Source organism: Grammomys surdaster, unplaced genomic scaffold (assembly GCF_004785775.1).
Source record: "Grammomys surdaster isolate TR1022 unplaced genomic scaffold, NIH_TR_1.0 125612, whole genome shotgun sequence".
In the NCBI taxonomy this organism is placed as follows: domain Eukaryota; kingdom Metazoa; phylum Chordata; class Mammalia; order Rodentia; family Muridae; genus Grammomys; species Grammomys surdaster.
The window spans coordinates 2,006,932-2,024,855 of NW_021620455.1; the positions used below are offsets into that span (position 1 = coordinate 2,006,932).

The 17,924-nt window shown below is 48.9% G+C and overlaps 1 protein-coding gene across 1 annotated transcript; it reads left to right on the forward strand.

The window, feature by feature from the left end:
- Positions 1–11,621, forward strand: LOC114638593 (scavenger receptor cysteine-rich domain-containing protein SCART1-like). Its single transcript, XM_028787153.1, has 13 exons — positions 1–367; positions 1,957–2,289; positions 3,457–3,750; positions 4,503–4,811; positions 5,172–5,477; positions 5,600–5,917; positions 5,990–6,304; positions 9,057–9,374; positions 9,523–9,591; positions 9,664–9,978; positions 10,193–10,216; positions 10,887–11,024; positions 11,432–11,621. The coding sequence occupies exons 1-13, from the start codon at positions 304–306 to the stop codon at positions 11,614–11,616; spliced, it is 2,988 nt and encodes a 995-aa protein (XP_028642986.1). The 5' UTR covers positions 1–303; the 3' UTR covers positions 11,617–11,621.
- The last annotated feature ends 6,303 nt before the right edge of the window (positions 11,622–17,924 follow it).

Sequence of the window (17,924 nt, forward strand, 5' to 3'; positions counted from 1 at the left end):
CACTCTGCTGGAGTCAGACGGGCCACCTGTCTGGTGATAGGGTATGGGTGAGGCTCTCCTTTAGTGGTTATCAGTATAGGAGGAAACCACCCCAGCCCCTTGCTCATGTCTGGTGATGCTTAGGACCAGCAAGGTCATTGGCTGCTCTGCTACAGACGGAGACGTACAGCGATTGATGTGTTGTGGAGAGGCTCTTGCTATACCCATCGGACATGGGCTAATGGTTCTCTTACATCTCTAAAGTTGGCTCTGGGACACGATCTCCTTTATCACTACAGCTGAAGCCCTGGACTTCGTGCAGCCATGAGGATAGCACTCTGGACTCTGAGTTTGGTGGCTCTTCTCACTCTCGGGGCAGCTCTCACTGGTAAGTTTTTTTGTTTTGCTTATTTGTACACATAACATTGAGGAAGCAGTAGACCTTGGGTGTCCAGGCTCTGTGGCATGAGACTTTCTAGCTATAACCAGCTGTCCCACTCAGCTTGTGGAAGGTTGGACTTCCCAGGGCTAGAGAGCTGGGAGATGCAAAGGTCTTGACCTTTGAGAGTCTTTCTCTAATATCAAAAGTACAGGTCCAGCCCAAGCATGAGTTCAGAGCCCAGATGCAGGGCTAAGCCTAAGCCTGGTCATGGGGAATGCAATACAATTTCCAGTCCCTGTGACCTAGATGAACATCAAATGCCATGGGTCTGTAGGTCCCACAGAAGCTTCTATGTCCAATGTCTCTTAAGCTGTGTTGGGGCCACAGGATAGTGAGAGAGCCTGGTAATTGAGCAACACTGAGTCTTACAGAGATGCCACTCTAGGGTAGAGAATACAGAGGGGCTGACTGAAGGCTCCCATGCTTATGGGAGGTAGCAGTAACTTCAGGCTGTGTGTGTGTGTGTGTGTGTGTGTGAGAGAGAGAGAGAGAGAGAGAGAGAGAGAGAGAGAGAGAGAGAGAACACGTAAGGACATGGTAAGGCTTGTGCAGGGGAGAAAAGCAGATTGTGGGCCCTTGAAGCTGACTGAGAAAACCGTTCACCCCTCTGTTGTCCAGGGGCCAAGAAAGGAAGTGACCATGGTGCTGAACTGAAGTCACTCAGTCGTAATGGGGACAGCTGCAGAGAGTGAGACAGGCTGGGACTTGAAGAAGACAGCTGTGCATGGGGTTGCAGGTCCTAATGACTTGCCTTTATGCAAGAGGAAAGGCCTACTTCCAAGGAGGAGCAGGGCTAGGGGGATGCGGGTGGGTATAGTGATGGACAACCCAGGGGGAGGCCCAAGCTTCCCTCAGGTAGGAGAGAAATGTAAAAGGTCCTATCTTCTCTCACTGTCATATAAGACCCTTTACCACTGGCTCTGGAGGTGTCTCCTTTTTACAAGCTGAGACCATATCTCCACACTCCTGGGGAAGTGCCTGTTCTGCACTAGCAGGGGTTAGGGTGGATGACAAGGGTGGAGCTATGCAGACGCCTGGAAGCAATTCGGGAAAAGGAGCACCAATAGATAGTGGTGTGCTGGCCAAACCAGGCAAAGGCTGCACAGTGGAGGCAGGAATCAATAATGGAAGTGGTGGTCGGCAGAGATTAGTCGAGTGGACAGTGAACACAATACAGTGGGTGACCATATGGGTGGGCTTGGATGAGTAAGGAAGACTTGTGGGGAGCTTGGAGGACAGGGCCTGCAGTGGAAGTGGGCCTATGACATTTGGGAGCAGTGTTGGGTAGGAGTCATTCCAGCGGGACAAAAGTATTTTATTTTCCTTCTGGGCCTCATTGCAACATTTGGGACTCAGAGCTGGAGGCAGTAAGAAGTATGTGGGGAGGTGTGAAACAGGGGTCTGGTCTCTGTATGACCCCTGCCTGTCACCTTTCCAGTTGAGGACTTAAAGCAAGGCTTTAGAAATGAGCCAGGATGAACACGGTTTGTGGCTTCTGTCTCCCAGACCATGGTTGGTTCTGTTCTTCTCACCAGGCACATCTTCTGAAGGTGACAAAGGCAATCTGAGGCTGGCACACAGACAGGGCACGTGTGATGGAGTGGTGCTGGTTCGACACCAAGGAGAATGGGGACATCTGTGCAACCTGGAGTGGACACTGGCAGAGGCCTCTGTGGTGTGTAGACAGCTGGGCTGTGGCCCTGCTGTGGGTGCTCCTAAATACGTACCCCTGCCTGGAGAGATGGTCCGGCCCTGGCTGCACAATGTATCCTGTTGGGGCAATGAGTCTTCTCTCTGGGAATGTAGCCTTGGGGCATGGAGTCAGCGTGCTTGCCCCCATGAGTGGGTGGTGGTGGCTCTCTGTGCAAGTAAGTGGAGCTGGGGGCTGGAGGAGCTGGTGAGAGGCAGGGAATGAGGGAGCAGAGGTTCCAGATGGGAACACTCTGTTGGATGTTACCATTTCTCCTCTCTGGATTCCTCTAACTCTTTCAACAAATTCTTAGATAATAAGCACTGTTCTAAGTTTGTTTTGGCTTGAACAAACCTGCTTGATGGATCATATGCTTCCAGGGAGAGGCAAAGAGAATAAGGAGAATAGAATGAAGGCCATGGGTGGTTATTGATCTTGCAGATGGGTTCGGGAGCCCAGTAAGTGTATACTAAAGTTTCCAATTAAATGACTGAGAGGCAAATACTTTCCCTTGGAGGCTGACTTTCTTGCCACCAGCTATCTCTGTGAGTTCATTTGGACTTCCCCAGGGGTCCTGTGGCTGGAGTAGGATCCCATGTGATCTTGGGGCTTAGCACCTGTGTTGTAGGCCTTATTAAAAATGTTTTAGCTGGATAGTGGTGGCGCATGCCTTTAGAATCCCAGCACTTGGGAGGCAGAGGCAGGTGGATCTCTGATTTTGAGGTCAACCTGGTCTACAGAGTGAGTTCCAGGACAGCCAGGGCTACACAGAGAAAACAAAACAAAACAAAACAAAACAAAACAAAACAAAACAAAACAAAACAAAACGCATTAGGGGATGGAGATATGATTTAACAGTTAAGAGCAAGCCAAGTACTGTTCTTGCAGAGGATGTGAATTTGAATTCCAGCATCCGCATAGAGTAGCTGACAACAGCCTGTAAATCCAGCTCTAGGGGATCCAATGCCTCTGATATCCACAGGCACTTGCACTCACACAATCATGCCTATACACAAGCACGTACAACTAAAGATGATAAAAACAAAACTTTAATATTTGATAGACTTTTAAGAGGGTGACCACAGCCACTGGCCTGTCTGAAGCCTGATGGATACCAGGTCCTTGTTCCCTGAAGATGGCCAAGTCAGGGCCAGGCCTGACTTCTTGGAGAAGGGTAGACTGGTTCCAGTTGTCATTCCTTGTAGGCCTCTAGTCCTATATTATGTGACTGGGAAAGGTGGACATTGCCACGCAGACAGATCTATGGTTCAGGCAAGTGCAGATTCCACGTGGCTGTGTGACTGATAGGTCCTTACCTTCTGTAACTTGGACTTGTGCTCCCTAGACGGCACCTTCCGGGAGATCCGGCTGGTGAAGGGCCACAGTCCCTGTGCAGGACTCCCCGAGATCAGGAATGTGAATGGGGTGGACCGCCTGTGTGGCCTGCATGTGGAGGAGGCCACAGTGTTCTGCCGTGAGCTGGAGTGTGGCCATGCCCTCCAGGCCCCCCGTCAAGATGTGGGTGTCAGTAAGTACATGACCTGCCAGGGCACCGAGCCCACCATCCGCAACTGCAGACTCAACAACAAGCTACGCAGTGGCTGCAACCTGCTGCTGGATGCAGAAGTTGTCTGCTCAGGTAAGACTGCCATCCTATGATGCCAGGGGCACCCAGATGATGCCTGGGAACCAAACAGCTCAGGACTCTCATGGATGGTTCTCACGCAGCTTTCTGCTTAGAACATATTAGGCTGAGAAGCTGGAGGAAAATCGTAGTTTTGAACTCTGCATTGAAAGCTCTGGCACCACTCGTGAGCTGGTAGATGGCAGTGTGACCAGGTCTGACGTATCACTTCAACAGGGTGGGGTTGGGCCAGTGTGGTACCCTACCTAAGACCATTGGGAAGGGAGACCTGACAGTACGGGTCTGAGGTGTTTCATCTGTGATTGCTTCATGGCCAATCCATGTTGCTGAGGGCTGTGCATCGGTCTCTCCTAGTCCTAAAGTACACATGCGTGACACTGGTTGTCACAGCTGCTTGACTGTTCTAAGTAAGAGGTGGACAAGCCACCCATCATGGTGGCCACAAAAGGGTACTCATACAGCCTAGGGGGCTTGATACTGCCTCTGAGGATGTGGGTGCCACTGTCTCGAACTGGCAGAGGTTGGGACAAGTGTGAGTGGCAGGATAGGTGAGTCTGACCCCTGACTTCTAAATCCTGACTTCTGACCCCTGACCTCTGGTTGCCAGTTTCTACTGGTGCCAAAACACTGCCTGGGCAGAGGAATTTCCTTGCCTGCAGACTCTTGTGGTATAAGAAGACAGACAGCTCAGGGCTACTGACCCAAGAGCACTGGCCTCCTGTCTCAGGGGATATCTGCCCTCACAGGACACGTGGAGGCCCGGCTAGTGGGTGGAGAGCATTCCTGTGCTGGCCGCCTGGAGGTTCTTCGGGGACTGACCTGGGGTACCATCTGCCACGCTGATCTCGACTTGCCCACATCCCATGTGGTGTGTCGGGAGTTAGGGTGTGGTATGGCTGTGTCCACACTTGGGGGTGCTCAGTTTGGCCAGGGCTCAGGGCCTGTGTGGCTAGAAGCCTTCCGCTGTGTGGGGAATGAGTCGCTGCTGTTCCACTGCCCTCGGGAGCCTGGTCACCACTGTGGCCACGACCAGGATGCTGCACTTACCTGCTCAGGTGAGTACCAGTGCGGCTTCTGCAGGCAAAGCCCTTGCCTCTTCCACATACCTTCCTCCATGGCCCACGTTAGATGGTTTTAAGCAGCACCCATACAGGTGTTTCTGGCCAGGAGAATGACCATACTCCTGATAAACTTGATTACGTTGGTTCAGGTAGGAGAGAAGCTATGGAAAGGATACTGATTGCACAGGGGTTTGTAGCCTGCTTTGGCTCCTCTGCAGCTGGGCAGAAGCAGGCTATTGATAAACGGGTGGGTGAGGATCTGCAGAGAGAAGGGCTTTATCACATTATGCACAGAAGTAAGGTTATGAACTGGGCCTCTGGGATGGGGCAGTTTTGACATGGCCTCTTCTGCAGAGTTCCGGCTGGTCAACGGCACCAGTGACTGTGAAGGTCGCGTGGAACTCCAAGCGCAAGGGGCCTGGGCACCCCTCTGTGCTGCCAACTGGGACCTAGCAAATGCCATGGTTCTCTGTCACCAACTCAACTGTGGCAATGCAGTGTCCATACCTCCAGGAGGACATTTTGGTGATGGGGATGCCCCCATCTGGCCAGATGTATTTCATTGTGTGGGGACAGAGCCTCATTTGCTTCACTGTCCAGCAAGCACCCTGGGGGCCCACAGTTGTGTCCTGGGAAATACAGCTTCCACCATCTGTTCAGGTGAGTGCAGGGAATAGTAGGATTGTGGGGAGGATGGTCAGTAGGGGTGGTGGGCAGTGGCTGAGAGTGGGTGGGGTTTTCCGGTATAGTAGTCTTCTTCCTCTTGAGCCTGTTCCTGCCAGGACTCCAAGACATCCTGCGGCTGAGAGATGGACAGAGCTACTGTGATGGCCGCGTAGAGATTTCCTTGGATGGTTCTTGGGGCCGCGTATTGGATGACGCCTGGGACCTGCACGGTGCCAGCGTGGTGTGCCGCCAGCTAGGGTGTGGAGAGGAACAGCGAGCCTATGATGCGCCAGCTCCTGGTTTCAGGAGAGCCCCTGTGGGGCTGAGCCAGGTGCGCTGCCTGGGTTCTGAGACTCACCTGATGCAGTGCAATGTTTCTACGTCCCTGCTAGTGCCTGCTGGGACCTTGCGTGATGCAGGAGTGGTGTGCTCCGGTGAGTGTGTAGCTCCAACTCCCACAGCCTCCCTCGTGATATCCAGTTATGTCTAACCTGGTCTCTCTGCAGGGAGCCTGCGCATGAGGCTGGCTGCCGGCCCAGGTCGATGTGCTGGGCGTGTGGAGGTATTCTATCAGGGTTCATGGGGCACTGTGTGTGATGACTCATGGGACCTCCAGGATGCACAAGTGGTCTGTAGGCAGCTGGACTGTGGCCACGCCCTCAGTGCTCCTGGGAATGCTCACTTTGGGGCAGGGACTGGGCACATCTGGATGGATGAGCTCCACTGCTTGGGAAATGAGTCTTCGTTGTGGAAGTGCCAGTCAGGAAGCTGGGGCCAACATGACTGCAGACATAAGGAGGATGCCGGAGTGTTCTGCTCAGGTGGGTGCTCTGGACTAGCAGCTGAGTATCAAATGCATAGTTACCTTTCCAGCTCAAGAGAGAACTCTTCCTGCATTCCTACTCCGTGTAAACTCTCTCTCTCTCTCTCTCTCTCTCTCTCTCTCTCTCTCTCTCTCTCTCTCTCTCTCTCTCTCTCTCTCTTTCTCTTTTAAGTGAACTTATGAAATATTTCCCTATGGCTTTTCAAACATCCTTAGTGTTATGTGTCTCTCCTTCCTCCCTCTCCCTATCTATCAACCCCTCCCTCTCCTTAATTAAGTTCCCCTGTCCCCCTACCCCACTTTACAAACCCGTGTCCTTTTTCTAGAAGACTTCTCTCTGTCCCCACAATCCCTTTCTACTTTCCTGGCTTTTGGTTACTTCAGGTTATATATTCTAATCTAAAGATTTGGAGCCGTGATCCATAAAGAAAGAACATGTGACCTCTGTCTTTCTGAGTTTGAGATTCACTCAGCAAAGCATTTCCAGTTCCGGTCATTGGCCTGTATATTTCATGATTTCATTTTCCTTTACACCTGATAGAATCCACTGTGCATAGGCAATGAACTTTCAGTATCCACACGTCAGTTGGAGGACATCTAATCAGTGTGAAGAATTCCCAAAAGGCTAAACATGTATCTACCATGTAGTTAGCAATACTATTCCTTGGGTGCATACCAAAGGAGCCAGTATTCTGCTACAGAGCTACTCATTTGCCAGTGCTCACAGCCACTCTGTCTACAATAGCTAGGGAATAAAAACAGCTGAGACAACTCCCAATGTTTTTTTTTTTTTTAAAGATTAGATCTTTCTTTGTCATCCTGGCAGTGTTGGAACTCTATGTAGACCAGGCTGGTCTTGAACTCACAAGAATCCTCTTGCCCTGCCTCTGCCTCCTGAGTGTTAGAATTAAAGTCATGTGCCTCCATACCCAACTGATATCTCCAATTCTTAATTTTGATTTTTTGTTTTGTTTTTCGAGACAGGGTTTCTCTGTGTAGCCCTGGCTGTTCTGGAACTCACTCTGTAGACCAGGCTGGCCTCGAACTCAGAAATCCGCCTGTCTCTGCCTCCCAAGTGCTGGGGTTAAGGGCGTGCACCACCACCGCCCCTTAATTTTGATTTTTGTCTAACTGTGTGAACACAGTTTGTTTTCAGAACACCCTTGAGGCCATTATGTTGATCAGATCATGTCTGGGCCCATCATTCTTGAATTTAGTATTTTTGTTATTGTTCTCAGGAGAAGCACCAGGAATTCTTGGCTGCCTTAGCAGGCTTTCCTGCTCTTCAGAGAGTGGGATCTCCATCTCTGTGCAAATGTGTATCTGCTCACCAATATTAGCCTGTTAGCTCCCACTGCAAAAGCTCAGGGATGAATAAGGGAAAGAAGGGAAAAGAGATAGGCAAACAATCATAAGATAATAAAGAGACAATAGGTGTGTGCACATGTTTATTTATTAAAAATGATCTTGTCATTTACTAAATGACAAGTGTCAACTTTCCCAAGTTAGAGAAAGTACCTGAGCTGGATCTGCTGTTGCATGCCTGTAATTGCAGCTGCCAAGACATGTACAGGTATCAATACAGACTGCATCAAAAAACCCAGAAAAGACATTTTACTAAAATGTCTACCTGGAACCAAGCCCAGGATAGAACATTCAACTGATACATATTGTCAAGAGAAATTTGTTTTTCAATGATCTGATCTATAAAATTGAAGGAAAGGCATGCATCGCCATCCCCTGATCATTATTTTATTTCTACACACTTGACTTAAAAAACACTCATGCAAGGGCGATTGCGCAGTATATTTGTGCCTAGTTTATTTCAGTTAGCATCATTTCTTTCAGGCTCACTTATGACATTATGAATTTCAGGATTTCCCTTTTAAATTTCCTTCATATGTATATATGTGGGTGTCTTTATGCATGTGTGTGTACCATGTATATACCTTGAGGCCTGGGAGGCCAGAACTATTATGGGCAGTTGCGAGCCACCATGTGAGTCCTGGGAACTGAACCATGGTTCTTTATGAGAGCAGTGACATTCTTAACTTCTGAGCCATAGCTGCAAACCCCTTGCTATCTTTTTGGAAGGCTGAAAATACTCTTTTCTGTCTAAGTTTCTGTTGTGCATATCTATATTTTTATCCACATCTGAATCTACACAAAACATCTGTGTTTATCTGTCACTGGACACATCTGTCATTTCTATGTTCTGGTTAACACTGTGGCAAAATACTTAGAATATTTAAAAAGGAGGACAGAGCAACATAGGTTTATGGTTTCAGAGCTTTCAGTAAATGGTTGGTTTTTGGGTAATGTTTAGGTAGAAGAAAGCAAAGACACTCACAGTGGCCAGAAAGCAGACAGACAGGAACAAGGGCCCACCCACACTATCTGCTTCATCTATTCTGGACCCACCACCACTTCAAGTCTCTAGAATCTCCCTTAATATTGCCACCACCTGGGAACAAATCCCTCAATAATCTCGTTGGTGGCATTTAATATTCAAACTGGAAGAGAACCCAGGAGTGGGGCTCCTGGGTTGTATGGCCTTACTTTTAGATTTCCAAGGGACCTCTGTTCTGCTTTCCATCATTGCTGGAAACTAGAAAAACCCATGTGCAAGTGATGCCAGGGCATAACTGGGTCAAATGCTATTATGTGTCTGTGGCATTCTTGGGTTAGTCTGTTTCTTCTGAGACTGTCAGAGGAGCCTGAAGGAGGGTCTCCCTGTGTCTTTTCTACAGAATCTGTGGCTCTGAGGCTGCGAGGTGGCACCAGTGGCTGCGTTGGATGGCTGGACGTGCTCTACAATGGGTCCTGGGGTGCTGTGTGCAGCAACGCACTCAGAGACATCTCCTTGAACATCATCTGCAGACAGCTGGGATGTGGGGATCAGGGTTGGCTGGAGAATAGGCCTCCTCTTGGGGCTGGCTTAGGAATCGCCTGGGTGGATAATATCAAGTGTCGAAAGCTACACAATGCCACCCTGTGGCAATGCCCTTCTTCCCCATGGAACCCACACTCTTGCACCCAGGAGGAGGAGGTCTGGATTAACTGTGAAGGTGGGTGCTGATAGCCCAAGGGTGGGCCCCAATTCTATGTCTCAACAAGCCACTGAAAGCTTCTGCCCATTGAACTTCATGGCTGGAGGCTGAGTGCATCTCAAGCATCACAGGGCATTTTACACCAATGACTGTGTTTGTTTTCTAGAACTGCCACAGACACCCATCCAGGACCCTGCACAGACCCCTAACTGCTCTTCTTCACTTGGCTGCTTAGGTATGCATCTAAGCCTCTTGCTCACCTGCCCATTCAGAAGGGGCAACACAGTGACCTTTGCCTCCTTTCCAGAGGACCGTGTACTGCGTGTGCTTGGGGGTGAGGATGACTGCTCCGGGCGTGTGGAGATCTGGCACGCAGGCTCGTGGGGCACAGTGTGCGATGATTCCTGGGATCTGGTGGATGCTGAGGTTGTGTGCCGGCAGCTGGGCTGCGGCCAGGCCTTGGCTGCTTTGGGAGGGGCTGCCTTTGGCCCTGGTGTGGGGCCTGTGTGGCTGGATGAGGTGGAGTGCCTCGGCAGTGAGGTGACCCTGGAGGCCTGCCAGGCTGAGCTCTGGGGACATGGAGACTGCACACACAAGGAAGATGCAGGTGTTCGTTGTGCAGGTGAGTTGGCAGCAGGTAGAAGCAGGGACGGGGTTGCTCTATTGATCTCTTTAGCTGTCCTTTATGATCAGACTCGTAAGTATGTACTGGGCCCTGAGATGTAGGGCTCCACTGGGAGCTCCTTATAACCCTATGGTAGTCGGTAGAGGCTACCTGTTAGGTGCAGGCACATCTGTTCTACTGAGGCTTCCCCATCTCAAATTTCTCTTTGCAGGTGTCTCCACAACCAATGAATCATGTAAGTGTCTCTTTCTCAATCCAGCCTCCCCGCTTCCATCAGCCAGAGGGCTGGGAGTAGAGCTCAATCCTGACTGGCACACTTCAGAAACCCATGCTATTATGGTCACACCACCAGTATCCGATGTAGGCTGTCTCATCATTTTGTGATGGGAACTTCTTCTTCCCTTCCCTGTGCCTGCTGTGTGGGACATGGAGGGGCAGCAGAGGTCACCAGTCCTCACTTTTTAGGGCTTTCAATTTGGGGACTATGTTGGGTGGCTTTAGTATGCTGTGTTGTCTTGGACAGTGTTTGCCCAGTGCAAAGTAGAGAGTAAGGCAGTGAGGACCCCAAGCCCTGCCCTGTGCTCACATCTGTGTGTTTATCCTTCTCCCATCCCCCGCCTGGCTCTTGAACATTCCTATTGTATATCTCAATGGCATCTACACAGCCACCTACATGGGCCTTTTTACTTTCTCTAATCTGGGATGGGGCATCTGGGGTCTCCTGTTTGGGTAGTTTGCCCTATAAACCTTTAGACCATTTCCCACGAGCAGCAACTTGCTCTCAGGTATTCTGAAAATCCAGTTGTCCTGGGTGCCCCAACCCCTTTCTGCAAGGCTGAGATCATTTATGCCTTGTGTCTGAATATTCTATACAGCGAAGGTACAGCAGTCTCTATGCCCCACAGCTCCTTCCCTGACCCCTCCACCCGTTGCTGAGGTCTGGAACCTGTCGGAGATTGCCTGCTTGGTGCTTGGCTGCCTCCTGGCCATTGTCTTCCTGGTTATGATTGCTCAGTGGTGCCACATCAGAGATGCTAGCATGGGTATGGCATGTGCTGGTATGGTCTTCAGGGGAAGTGTGACAGGAGATTGGGGATGTTGTATGAGATCCTGACCCCAGTAGGCATATCTTATTCTTGGCACTGCTCTGAATTCTGGAAGGTCTCTCTGCTGAGTTAGATTCTGGGGAACCCTAAGGTGTGGTCTGGAGGATTCTGAGATCTTTTTCTCTATGCTACTGAGTTGGCTAGATATGATATTCTGCACACCTAGGATTTCTCCATGTCTGCCTCCAACTCTTGTGCTGTCTTGCGGTGGGATGCCAGACCTTTGAGTAAGGGGTTGATCTCAGTGAGCAGTTACATCACACACAAGAGGCTTCAGGTACCAAGGGGGTGGGCTGAAACTAGAGGAATGCTTTTTCTGGAAGATTCTGGGATGGTCTCCACAGGTGCTGGCATGTTGGGGCATCTACAGTCAGATGGTGTCTATGAGGACATTGAAGTTGTCCCTTTGCCGAAGAAAGAGGAGAACACAGTATCCAGGTTACTTACGCCAGAAGAGGATTATGATGATGCCGAAGAGCCTGAGGATCAGCCCACAGAGAAGGAGGAGGAGTCGAATGGGCACTTCTGAGCTTGATAGGTGTGTCCCTTTGTGCCCAGAGATCCATCACGCTCCTGCTTCATTGCTTCCTGATGGTGGCTGTGCTTGCATTTAAAGGACTGAAGAGTTACTTCTCAGTGTCTCTGACCCCTGATCCTACACTGGTCCTGGACACTGGGCCATGTCTCCACCCTTTCAAGGCTGATCCTTAGACTTCTCAACTGAATGGGCACAAGATCAGAGTAGCTCTTGCTGTTCCTTTGGCTCCTTTATGAGCGACACACAATGCCCTTTTATAAACTTAAGGATGGTGGCTGTAGGAGGGACTCTGGATAGACAGTGAGAGAAGAGGGGTGGATGATGTGAGTAGCAAGCTGTCACCCGAGTCATTGCCTCATCACCTAATCGCCATGGTCCATCCCTTTGTGGCTTTGATCTTCAGTGGAAAATCTAGAGTGGATGATGCCTGTGAAATGCTTGAATATTGCAGTGATTGTTTCTTTTCCTAAATAGGGTGGAGTCTTTGCAGCTCAATGCTGAGGCTGGGAAGGAAGGCTATAGTAGTTCCTGTCCTGACACCTGTTGTCTTTGCTGACCTTAAGGGTCACAAGACTGTCCTATTCCTGGGAGACTAAGGACTGGCCTTCTTTTATTAAGCAAATGTTATTAAACTTTGAATTCATAGTTAAATTGTTAGTCTTTCCAGAGACTGTTACCAGATTCTGCCATGGCTCTCATTCTAGTTTGGGCTCCATTTTTTTCCTTACCTTTGACCATTGTCTTTTGTTCTGGGTGCTTTACAGGATATGTATCCACCATTCCTACTGTTCTCTTGAGAGAGAGCCGGCCTCCTAGTCAGGCATGGTCTTCACTCTATTGTCACCTGAAGGCATGCCTGTCTTCCCTCTGTGAGAGGTCAGTGCACATGACACTACAGCTCTCATATGTCCTGTCTTGATCTCAGCATACTCTGGAAACTTGAGGGTTGTTGTGTGACAAAACTTACCGGGGAGACACACATATGCACCTACTCACCTCAGATAGGGATCACGTGCTAAAACAAAGTACAGACACCACCGAAGTCCAACTTGGTGAACCAATGAGTTTTACTGTAGCTACTTACATGACTATGGGTAAGGGGTTACTTACAGAAGCAGAAATGACTCAAAGACAGCTGCTTCACTAAAGCTCACACCAGCATGGGTGACAGCTCACAAAGCTGGGAACACGGAGCACACTGCACAGCCTGTAGGCAGCTCAACAGGTTAGAGAGTGTCCTTTCTAGGTGCCTCAGTTGACCTAAACCTCTTCCAGGCAACTACCTGGTTTCTGCTTTTTTCCAGGCAGGTTTGGTCTGAGAGTATTCTTTGTAGATCAGCTTTACTCCTCTGAGAGGAACGCTCAGCTATTGTTGCTTATTCTGGCAGGGATGGGGTCTAGTGAATCTGATCAGTTTCAGGGACTTCCTGAAGCTATTTTGAGTTGTTTACCTTCCTGCTTAAGGAACTTCCCTGCAGGACAGAATGTTTCAATCTCAGAAGAAATTGTTATATAATAATGATAAGACCAAAAATGTATGTGACCATACCCTCAGGGCTAACAGTGGCCACTTTTATCCAGGACGACATCTTCTAAGTCCAGTCCAATCTCAGGCCCCTTTTTCAGGACCAAAGCAGCTCACGATCACACTACTATGTCCACCTCCATCCATTGCCTATCAACTAATGGCCACTGTGTCTGACCTTCTCTACAGATGAACCCCTCTGGGAATATATACGTCCATATAGCCTCTCCATTACCATACTCTCCCTGGGAAACTGTTTTCTTGTGTCTGCTTCCCTGTTTCATGTAGACTGCTCATGTGTGTTAGGATCTATCATGTGGTAAGAATAGACCCCCATGAGGTTCTTATGAACACTAATGTCTTCTAGTGTCCTACTGTACCATAATAGTAGAAAGTAAAACCTCTTGTTATGAGCTCTCTTATCTCTCCTGTTGCCATGGTAGAGTCAGCCCCTGGAATCCTGGTGGATTTGGGGACCTAGGTAGTGGGAAAAATATTAAAAATGTTGGCTTTGATCTCAGGAAATTCTGGATGGTACAGAGTCAGGTGACATCCCAATAGTTCACAGGATTGTTTGTAAGGGTCTGAGAATCGCTGGAGGAAGACACCAGACTCAAATAGTGTGCAAAAGCAAAGAGTGTTTATTCTGCAGAAACAACCAGCATGCAGGAGTCAGCCATTCATACAAAATGGCAAAGGCCAGATGAGCTTTCAGGCTCCTTTTAAGCACAGTGAGGGGAACTTAAGGGATTGTTAGGTCATTTTTAATATGATTGGCTAGGTAAGCAGCAGTTACATTAGTCCGTATTTAATTATTCGCTTTACCAATTTTTTTTTTTTTTTTTTTTGGTCAAGCCTTAGAGAAATTCCAGGAACTGTCTCAGGCCTTGAGCTGGCTCTGTCTCTCTTAATTGCCCACTGTTTGTTGTTGTTTTGTTTTTTTGCTTTGTTTTCCCCCAAGAAACCTTGCATGCTTCGTTGGGAAACTGAAGCTTAAGGCCTAACATGGCTGCTTGTTCTAAAATGGAGTGAGTTAGGTCCTCTCAGTTCATGTCATACATGCTTCTCTTCTGGGCTCCTCTCAATATGATTAGAACAATGACGGACTGGATGCAGCTCAGCTAAAAGCCGCAGAGTGGCGAGACCTGTCCACTGCCATGACACATGGCAGGGACAGAGAAAGACGCCCCAAGACCCGCCTGCTACCACACGGCAGGCTGTAGACACAAAGAGGCCTGCTTGCTATCACAGCATGTGGTATGGGCAGAGATCCCCAGAGAACCCACCAGTCACATGGCCCACCCTCAGCACGAGCCACTATAACATGCACTTATGTGGTAGACAGATGGGAGAGAAAGAGAAGCAGAACAGTTTGAGCATTATAAAGAGAGATGAAACTGGAGACTCAGGGGGTGGAGAGGAATAACCTTTTGTGAGTAGCCAGCCTCACCACCTGAGGCCGTGGTGAAGTCCCAACCCTTGCTGCCATTGAAGATCATGTCTGGGTCTATGGGTATGCAGGAGCAGGGGTCAGTATCAATGTCTGTGGCTCATGTTACCACTATAGACCACTCAGATGTCCCTGGTCTGGGCAGCTGCTTGGGACCAAGGACTGTGCAGAACTGACCCCACCCCTCACTGGCTGCAGCACTCTGGAGAGTTGACCCAACATCTCACCAACTGTAGCACTTGGGAGAGCAAGCCCTGCACCTCAGCCAGGCAGCACAGTAGACACCTGGCCCTGGTGGCAGGAGTATGGATAAGCCAGGCCCCGACGATGTGAGCATGGGAAAACTGACCCTGCCAATTGTCTGTCCTGATGTGGCACTAGTTTAGAGGTGATACCATCCCCACCCTTTGCCCCTCACAACCTGCAGCAGTCAAGAGAGCTGCTTCCAAAGTCATGAGAGTGGGAGAACTGGCTCTGCCCCTTGCTGGCTGTAGCACTTGGGGGAGTGGGCCCTGCACCTCCCCTGGACAGCACAGTGGAGCTGTGTGGGTGAGCTGGCCCCAAGGACATAAGAGCTGGAGAGATGACTCTACCTCTTGCTGACAGCAGCGTTGAGTGGGCTAGCCAGGGCAGTGGAGGAGAGATTGCCCTGGTGATGTTGACGTGGAAGAGCCAGTAGGCTGACCAGCTCAACTACCACCCAGGCCCAGATCCAGGACTTTGAGTTAGCCCACAAAATCTACACCATCTGTAAACTGTTGGCGTGCATTAAAGGGCCAGTCCAGCTAGTCCAAAGCTGCAGGATCTCCATGACTCAGGGTAATAACAGGATGACCTGGAGGAGTCTTGGATTGGATCAAATTTGATGGCATGTCAAAAACCTGAGGCCTTGAACCAGACCATTTGCAAGTGAAGATGTGTGGATGAGGGTTACACTGTGGGACAGACACACTGTGACACTCTACAGTTTCCACAATGAAATGTTTTCTATGCTTTGCTTTTTTCTTTTTGTTTGTCTGATTTTAAAATTTTCCTTTTAGGGGAGAGGTTGCAAGGGCAGAGGGTAGATGCAAAGGGATGGGGAGACGAATAGGACTGATGTTAATTATGTGAAACTCACATAGAATCGATGTAAAAAGTTGAAAAAAAAGCCTCGAAGCCCATTGAAGCTTCCCAGGGGGAAAATGTTCTGGTTCTTGACTGTCTTGTGTTCCTTCTAGCTGCATCCTGGGCTCCTGGCTGTGGGCTCACTTTCCCTCCATCTCTTTCCTTTCTCACATTGACTTGTGGTCCTCACTGAAAGCTCTAGAATCCCCCTGCACACCCTCAATATCAGTGTCTCCAACTCCTGCACCAATAAAGCTGGAAAATATGAAAATGCCTTTCAGTTGTTTCTTCAACATGTGAGAAATTCTACTTATATGTGGTAGAAAAAGTCTCTGGAAGGGAGGCTTTTATTTTCTGGGGCCTGATTTGAGTATGTATGATTTGGGCAAAGGGTGAGGTCAGCAAACCTGAGTGCTCTCATCATGGGTGTAACAAGGTAGTCCCTGTATTACCAGAACCTCTTCCTGTTCAGGGAAACAGGCCCATCTCTGTTCTGCCTCTGTACTGCATCTTCACCGTGGCTGGCATCCAGGTAAACCCATGGTGGTGCCAGGGTATACTCTGAGCATCCCAGTGTAGCATCACACTTGTGCCGCTGTTGCTATTTTTTCTTTTTGTCTTATAGTCTATTCAGTCTTTCTTTCAGCTGGATGGGATCATACTCAGATATTTGGGACCCAAGTGTAGTATTGAGTGTTCACAGTAAAACATTTTAAAGGAAAAACCACATCTCAGATTTTACACAGGAAGCAGTTTAACAAAAGCTAAAATAAGTAGTCAGTTAAAGGAGGTTTGTATAAGCAGGCAGTTTAACAGAAGCCAAGATAACTTAGCTGGGGCATCTTGACCTCGGGCCCATAGAATAGAGATGGGTAATTTTCCATAGGGTTATCATCAAGAAGATCAAATTCTAGTTAAACCTAAAATGGCCTTGACAAGAATAGAGGATGGAGGAACCTTTGTACTGCCTTGCCCTGTCACAACGGTACTATACTGTCTGGTCAAGTTGACCAAGATTCAGGTGTCAACACATCACTTGGGGTTAGGGTTGTAGTTTGGTGGCTCAGCATTTGCCTAGCATACAGGAGATCTTCAGTTTAATCTCCAGCAAGGCACAAATAAATAAAAATAAAATCCAAATAGCAAAAAGAAATCATCACTTGTTTAAAGTCTTTCAAGAGGGTATGCTGCTTTATTTATTTATTTATTCACATCTCAAATGCTGCCCTCTTCCACATCCCTCCTCACAGAGTTCCTCCTCCAATCCCTCCTCCCCTTTGCCTCTGAGACGGCAGCCCTCTGTATTCCCCCACCCTGATGTCTTTGGAGGATTAGGCCTCAGTCAGTTGCTGGGTAGAGCCTCTCAGAAAGCTGCTATGCTAGGCTCCTGTCAGCTAGCACAACACAGCATCATTAATCATGTAAGAGATTAGTGCCTGCCCATGAGATTAGTCTCAAAATGGGCTGGCCACCGAAAGGCCATTTCTTCAGACTATGCTCTATATTTGTACATGCATTTTTAAAAATTGGATATTTTATTTATTTACATTCAGATATTATCCCCTTTCCCCATTTCCCACCCACCCCCAGAAACCCCCTATGCCACCCCCCTCCTCCTGCTTCTATGAGGGTGTGCTCCTACCAACCCACCCACTCCTGCCTCCTCGCCCTCGCATTCCCCCACACTGGGGCAGCCAGCCTTCATGGGACTAAGGGCCTCCTCTCCCACCAATGCCAGACAAGGCCATCTTTTGTTACATATATGGCTGGAGCCAAGGGTTTCTCCATGTGTGTTTCCAGGCTGACTGTTTAGAGCCTGGTATCTCTGGTTGGTTGATATTGTCTCTCTCCCTGTTGGGCCACAAACCCCTTCAGCTCCTTCAATCTTCTCTCTAACTCCTCCATTGAGGACCCAGTGATCAGTTCAATGGCTGGCTGCAAGCATCTGCTTCTGTATATGTCAGGCTCTGGCAGAGCCTTTCAGGAAACAGCTATATCAGGCTCCTGTCAGCATTCACTTCCTGGCATCCACAACAGTGTCTGCATTTGGTGACTGCATATGGGATGAATCCCCAGGTGTGGCAATCTCTGCTCCACATTTTGTCTTTGTATTTGCTTCTATAAGTATTTTGTTACTTCTTCTAAGAAGGACCCAAGCACCCCCACTTTCTTCTTCTTCTTCTTCCTCTTCTTCTTCTTCTTCTTCTTCTTCTTCTT

Bases quoted from the DNA above. Each gene is read 5' to 3' on its own strand.
- LOC114638593 (XM_028787153.1), top strand. From the start codon at position 304: ATGAGGATAGCACTCTGGACTCTGAGTTTGGTGGCTCTTCTCACTCTC. The intron at 368-1,956 runs GTAAGTTTTTTT...TCTTCTCACCAG, and splicing joins TCTCGGGGCAGCTCTCACTG to GCACATCTTCTGAAGGTGAC. The intron at 6,305-9,056 runs GTGGGTGCTCTG...TCTTTTCTACAG, and splicing joins TGCCGGAGTGTTCTGCTCAG to AATCTGTGGCTCTGAGGCTG.